Below are 6,512 nucleotides of genomic sequence, written 5' to 3'. Positions count from 1 at the left end.
GCCTGAAAGCATATCAAAGCATTCCCGTACAAACAAAGCTATAGTGAAGAAACTACAAGTCATTTGTCTGCCGTCAGTGATAAATTAATTTTGGATTCTTGCATGCGTTATAGTGCAGTGAGCGTGCATCATTAGACTGCATTTTGGTTTATTTATTGGCTTTGATGATGTGAGAAATGCTGCAACAGACGCCCCCTGTAAATCACAAAAAAATAAATCACCAAGTTGGTCACAGATTCCCAGACTAATAATGCACAGAATCAGGCCAAACATAACATGACAAGCAATTGTCCTTGTTGGCTCCCAAATCCTTTCACTCCTCCAAAGTCCACAATGTTTGGAATGAGCAGACTGTCCCCTTTGTGCTTGTGACCTTTGCGTTGAAAATGACCAGCTTGTATGTAACTCTTTCCATGTCAATGAATCCATCTGGGGCCAATAATTGTTTTAAACATCATTTCTGAAAACATTTATATCATCTATCTTTGTTCTTCTGCTGCTCAAAAGGACGATGGCATGCGTTCCCTCCTAGCTGCTGATCTTGGTCAGCATCTTGTTGATGGCTTGCTTGACGTGCGTGGTGGAACTCCGGCGCCTGGTCTTGCCCTGGACGGCCTTCCGGCGCCTCACCTCGCGGCACAGCTCGTGGAAGGCTTCCGCCACGGCGCCGCCCTCGTCGGCGCACGCCGAACACTCGTAGAAGGCACAGGCCATCTCGGCCGCGAGGCGCTCTCCCTCCTCCGTGCCGACCTGTCTGACGTGGTCCAGGTCGGCCTTGTTGCCTACCAGGACCAGAGGCACATGCTTGGGCTTCTTCACCTCCTCCAGGAGACTCCTCAGTGGCGCCAACTCCTCAAAGCTGCCCCGGTCCGTGATGTCGTAGACGATGACGAAGCCGTCGCCCCAGCGCATGTGACCCTCCCGCTGCTGGATGTCCTCCTAAAGGTGAGAGCAGACACAACAAGACGTGTGTGTGTGTGTCATGAACCAACAAAGACCCAGTGAGCTATTACTGTAGTTATCATTATACCCTGTTGATTGGTCAAGTAAGTAAGTAAGCCTTGCTGAGCAGGAGATAGGCTCCTGCCCATAAGGCAGAGCCTATCTCCTGTTTCTGTAGTGAGGCAGCTTGATGCACAAGTACACCCCCTGGGCATTACGTTAGTATGTCGGAGGGACTTCTACCCTTGATGCTGAGTGCCAAGCAGGGAGGCCACTGGGTCCCAGAGTCTTTGGTATGACCCGGCCGGGGATCAAACCCCAACCTCCCAGTCTCGGGGCGGACACTCTAACCACAAGGCCACTGTTTTGGTTGATTGGCAATCTGGCTAGCCATCGTCAAAGAAAAGGGAAAAACAGCGCCCTCTCTGTTTTGTTCCTTTACACTACATCTGTTCTTGATAACAGATAAAAAGAGCTAGAGCAAATTTTGACAAGAATGAAAAACAGGAGAGATTCAAGAGATATGGAAAGAAGACGATACAGGGTCAGCTGGTTGATAGATAGCCTCAGGTAGGGCATTCCAGAGTCTATAGGCGCGTAGAAAGCGAAAGCCTATCACCCTTAATTGCTAGGCGTAATCTTGGGACCTTTACTTATGTATTATTTAAACTGTTTGTTGGTAAATAAGTCCAGGCTTGTTATTCACGAGGGACTGCTAACATGGTAAAGATGCTATAGTTCCTAGTTTTTGTACCCTGCTAACAGATTGCTTTTCTACACCTCTGCGTATTGTCCGTTTATTGACCTATAACTTTATTAGAGCATGCCATCATTCCTCTGTCAATTTTTCCACTTGCTATAAATTCTTGTCTCAGAAAAGCCTGTCCCCACTCCCTCTCACACCTGGTAAAGCCAGGAGTTTAAAGGAAATCTCGGACCATCTGAGGAGTGTGAAATCTTAAGCAGCTGCTTCTAATATGATCATGTTGAAACAGCCAGTCTGGATGTAACAGGGCTTAACTGGTCGTGTGTCGGAACTTTAAATCTAAAACCTGACTGGAGGGAGGCAGAGGGAGTCTGAGCTCATAGTTATTTTCAGAGGAATAACAAGTAAAAAAAAAAGGGGGAAAAGGGCTGCATTCCTCAACATAACACAAAGTTATGTTTGACATCTGTATACCTAACCGACTTTTGAACCTGGAATTTATGAGCTACAATGAAGACTCCACTCCACAAATCAAGATAGCATTAATACTTCTTAATCCAATTTGGGGTTCATATTTGTAGTGTTGTGACTTTTGTCAATTTCCTTTTTCAAGAACAACAGAGTATATGCTGTAAAATCCTTCTCAGGTGTTAATTTAAAGAGGTGGTGCCATAGTTTTGTACTTTTTCTGTTTTGTATGTGTCTGTGGAGTTAACATTACTCTAATAGACCCCCAGGTATGGTTATAATATGCAAATACTGTCTATTTTTTGGTCAAAAGGCCCAATTGAAATACACTGATAAAATGACACCATGAACCAGGTTTACTTAATGAACAGGTGCGTGTGGCCACATAAAAAACAACATTTTAACACTTTCTGTAAAAATATATATATTAGTAAATCTCCCTCCAAGTATAATCATAATACCTGATGATCATGTTTTGAAAAAAAATCACAGCACCCAATCTTTAATTTAACTTTGAGTGTACAAACGTAACCACAGTCTGAACTGTACAGTACTAGATCGGTGCTGCATGCTCGGCCCTCGGATGGCCATGTCTGGAAACACTCGATGCACACTTGATGCAAGCTCAAAAATAGAATACAATATAATGAGAGAGGGATGACTCGACTGGAAGGTGTTGCTGTGGAAATTGACTGCCCGCAGAACACCTACGCTCTGTGGCAGCCGTCATCTCATCTCAGGCTGGGGGCCTTGCCTTACACTAGGTGTCCCTCATGGCTCATACACTGCTAGCAATTTACCAGGAAACGAGAAGCATCCGGCTCTGCTACAGCTGACAATCTATGGCTGCGGTACACAGTGGTGGAAAAAAGGAAACTCATGTTTTTACTTAAGCAAGTTGAAAATAGACGATCTACAAGCTCACAACGCGTTGCATTGTGACGCATTTTAAACTTGTGGATCTGCTATTTTCAAACATTTTGGTACTTTTACTTTTGATACTTTAAGTATATTTTGATGCCAATACTTTATACTTTTAGTCAAGTAACATTTTGAACACAGGCCTTTTACTTGTAACAAGAGTATTTTTATATTGCGGTATTGCTACTTACACTTAAGTAAAACATTTGAGTACTTTTTCCACCACTGTGTGTAACACGACAGATTTTTCCACTTCTCTGGGATTGAGGGTTACACATGTTTTAATGCAGCTGTGCTTACCTGCCCTGCAGTGTCCAGGATCTCCATGCTCACAATCTCATCGTCAATGTTTGCTTGATGGCGATATGTCGATTCTGCAACAGTCCAAAAACATCTATTATTAAAAAATATATAGAGAGAGAGTTTAGTGACCACTGATACTGCTAGAAATAAAACTACACCTCAATATGTAAATATTTGTGGTTGTCTTTTGTTGTTTCAGTATTATGGTATCCAAAATGTCAGTTATTCCAATAGTATGACCAAGTGGTCTGAAGACTCATTTCTTCAGACTCCAACTTAGCCCATAGCCCATTTGCACATACAGTATGTGTGTATGTACTTCTATGCATATATGCTTTGGTATTATGCTTTATAATTTGATTTAATTTTATTTTAATTGAACCACTTTTGTTTATATCTATGGATATTTTGTTTTTATCTTGGCACTGTAAAGCACTTTATAAATTATAGCACTTACCGTAGCATTTGCCAACCCTTGATGACCATGTAATTTAGATAGCATTTTTAATATGTTTTTTTTATTTATTTGATAACGTTTTTACTTAATAGGTGCTTGGTCTACCGATGTTTAAATGTTTCTTAGATGCCTTCTTTTTGCCTAAATTATAAATGAGTTGTTTGGAGGTACTGCAATAAGTGATTCCTGCTATAGTACCATGCATAGTAGTACATAAGAACCGCAGGAATACATAAGCAACGGAGGGTGAGTTAAATTTCGTCCGGTTTGTCCGGTCTGTCTCCCACGCCTCCGTACTCCGGATGATTTATCTCCGTATACGGACCCTTACGGACAGCTCCCAACTGGACGGACTGAACGTACAAGATGTATCCGTAGAAGAAGTACCCACGGCCACCGTTATAAAACATAGGCGCAGTTGTGATGAAATGAACTCTGCTCTAACAGCGGTTCTCAAACTGTGTGTCCCAAAAATAAATTATATTTTATCAAGAAACGGAAAAGGTCGCACACCACTTGAAGAGGATGCCTTGACTCCTCTCTCTCTCTCTCTCACACACACACACACACACACACACACACACACACACACACACACACACACACACACACACACACACACACACACACACACACACACACACACACACACACACACACACACACACACACACACACACACACACACCGCAACAACAGTCATCAGCACAGACAGCGAGGCACACAAGTCACAAGAAGAGATGATGATGCGGCTAATTTATTACTTGGATTATGTTCAATATATGAGCGGGTGTGTACGTGTGTTTTGTTATAATTACTCCGGGTCCGCATCCATGTGTTTAAATTTGTACCCTCGCGGAGTTGCATTTACCGCGATAACGTTGCTGAGTGCTGACAGACAGCAGAACCAGTCCAGACTCCAGACTGTTACCACGTATTATTTATACCAAACATCACGGCGGGTCCAAAATCTGTGGTTCTACATATTTTGGCTAAATGCTAAGGTTTTTACACGTGTGAGAACCACCTTCATGTGGCGCGCGGCCAAAACGGGAGCAGAATTGGAGCGGAGAGCGGGTCGGAACATAAATAACGTGCATGTCTACTATGCATGGCGACGCGATTACCGTACGTAGTTCCTCACCCAAAACGTACACAAAATCAACCATACGTAACTATAAATGGCCCTTATGTTGACTGGCCATTACCTGCAGACCTTTACCTCTGAGCCGTTTTAACAGCAGGATAAGAGCTGCTTACATCTGGCACAGGAACACAGGTGTGAACTCGGGTCGTGACCCCTATTGTTCTCACCCTGGACAGGACATGGGGTATTTAACTAGATTGCCCTCTTGTAAAAAAAAAAATCCCATCTGTGTAAACACCTCACAGAGAGCGCCCAGAAGCTCCCTGAAAGCCTCCTTGTAAAGAAAGATTTCAGTTTGAAATCTTGCAGAGTTTCTGAATCCATCCTTGCATGCCGTTGTTCCAGCAGGTAACTCATGCCCACGTATGTTCCGTAAACATTCCTCAGCAAGCAGTGCGGTATCTGCGAAACTAGCATCTGGACTCTGGAGGTAGTGAAAGACCTACCCGGGCCCCTAGGTCTGCGTGTTAACTCTGCCGTAGTCCAGATGCACTCCCCTGGGACATAAATCGATCCCTCTGCCATCCATGACATGTCATGGGAAGCCTGAGGCAGATAGGGCGGCGTAGATTTATAGTTTTTTAGCTGGAGGGATGAAGCCGTTCTCAGAGGATTAGCGCCTCGCACCGAGGCCCAGGAGAGAGCCTATTTCAGGAGCCATCATTCCGTCAGCTGCACGCCCCAGAGCCCCATATGTTTGGTACAAACTGGATGGACAGGGACTGGGGTGGTGGGAGGATTGAACCCTCCTGACCTAACCTATCTAAGGCGGCTCTTACACAAGAACAAGACCAGTAATTATCCTGGCAGCTAGTAATTTATTCCTCAATGCTTTGAAATTGTTTACACCAGGGGGAAGAAGGAGAAAGTGTCATAGCACAGCCATGTGTCTTTAAACTGGAAATGGAGGCTTATTTGTCAATGGCTGCCCTTAAGGCCTACTGCTCTAAAGGACCATACCAGTGGGGTTGGCATGTTAGCCCATTGACTACTACGACTCACTTAACATTACTGCAGTAATAAAAACACATAGCACACAGGTACAGTATGTGATAGGATACGATAGACCTTCATTAATCTAGAGGGAAATTCAGTCGTCATAGTATCTTGTCTCTCGTTTGTCATATACTGTAGCATCTCGTGATTGTACATGTGATTGTGAAAAAAAGTGGGTTATTCGTGGGTTATAAGTGCCCCATACCGTTTGTGTTCTGCAGCACAATCAACGGTACCAGTCTCTTAGTCTAAAAAGGAATGAGCCAGGAAAAACTGGAGCACACAGATTAGCAATGCATTTTATTAGGTGCAGACTAATCTCTCAAGACTGATTCTGCTAACAGCACCGCTGCCCTAAACAACCTGTAGTGTTGTAAGTGGGAATAAGCAGAAGTGGACAAAGAAAGGGGTGAAGCAAAACAGAGTTCCTGTTTCCACACAAAAAATGAGGTGATGCCCCAATACTTTTACAGAATGGGTTCCCAGATTGGGAACCTATTGTACAAAAACACAATGTTAATGCTGTGGCCTCAGGATAAAAGAGAATTCATTTAAAGGGGCACTCCACCACT

The 6,512-nt window shown here is 43.7% G+C and overlaps 1 protein-coding gene across 2 annotated transcripts in view; it reads right to left on the bottom strand.

Annotated features, from left to right (window-relative positions):
- Positions 1 to 528: 528 nt before the first annotated feature.
- Positions 529 to 6,512, bottom strand: part of rerg (RAS-like, estrogen-regulated, growth inhibitor) — a gene marked incomplete at both ends in the record, with an annotated part of 41,366 nt that continues 35,382 nt past the window's right edge. For both annotated transcript variants that reach the window (XM_080754087.1, XM_080754088.1), the window contains 2 exons: positions 529 to 939; positions 3,338 to 3,411. In XM_080754087.1, coding sequence (XP_080610213.1) covers positions 529 to 939; positions 3,338 to 3,411 — 485 coding nt within the window. The remainder of the gene's footprint in view (positions 940 to 3,337; positions 3,412 to 6,512) is intronic.

Source organism: Nannobrachium achirus (assembly GCF_963921795.1).
Source record: "Nannobrachium achirus genome assembly, chromosome: 23".
Classification (NCBI taxonomy): Eukaryota; Metazoa; Chordata; class Actinopteri; order Myctophiformes; family Myctophidae; genus Nannobrachium; species Nannobrachium achirus.
This window is presented reverse-complemented; position numbering and strand designations above follow the sequence as displayed.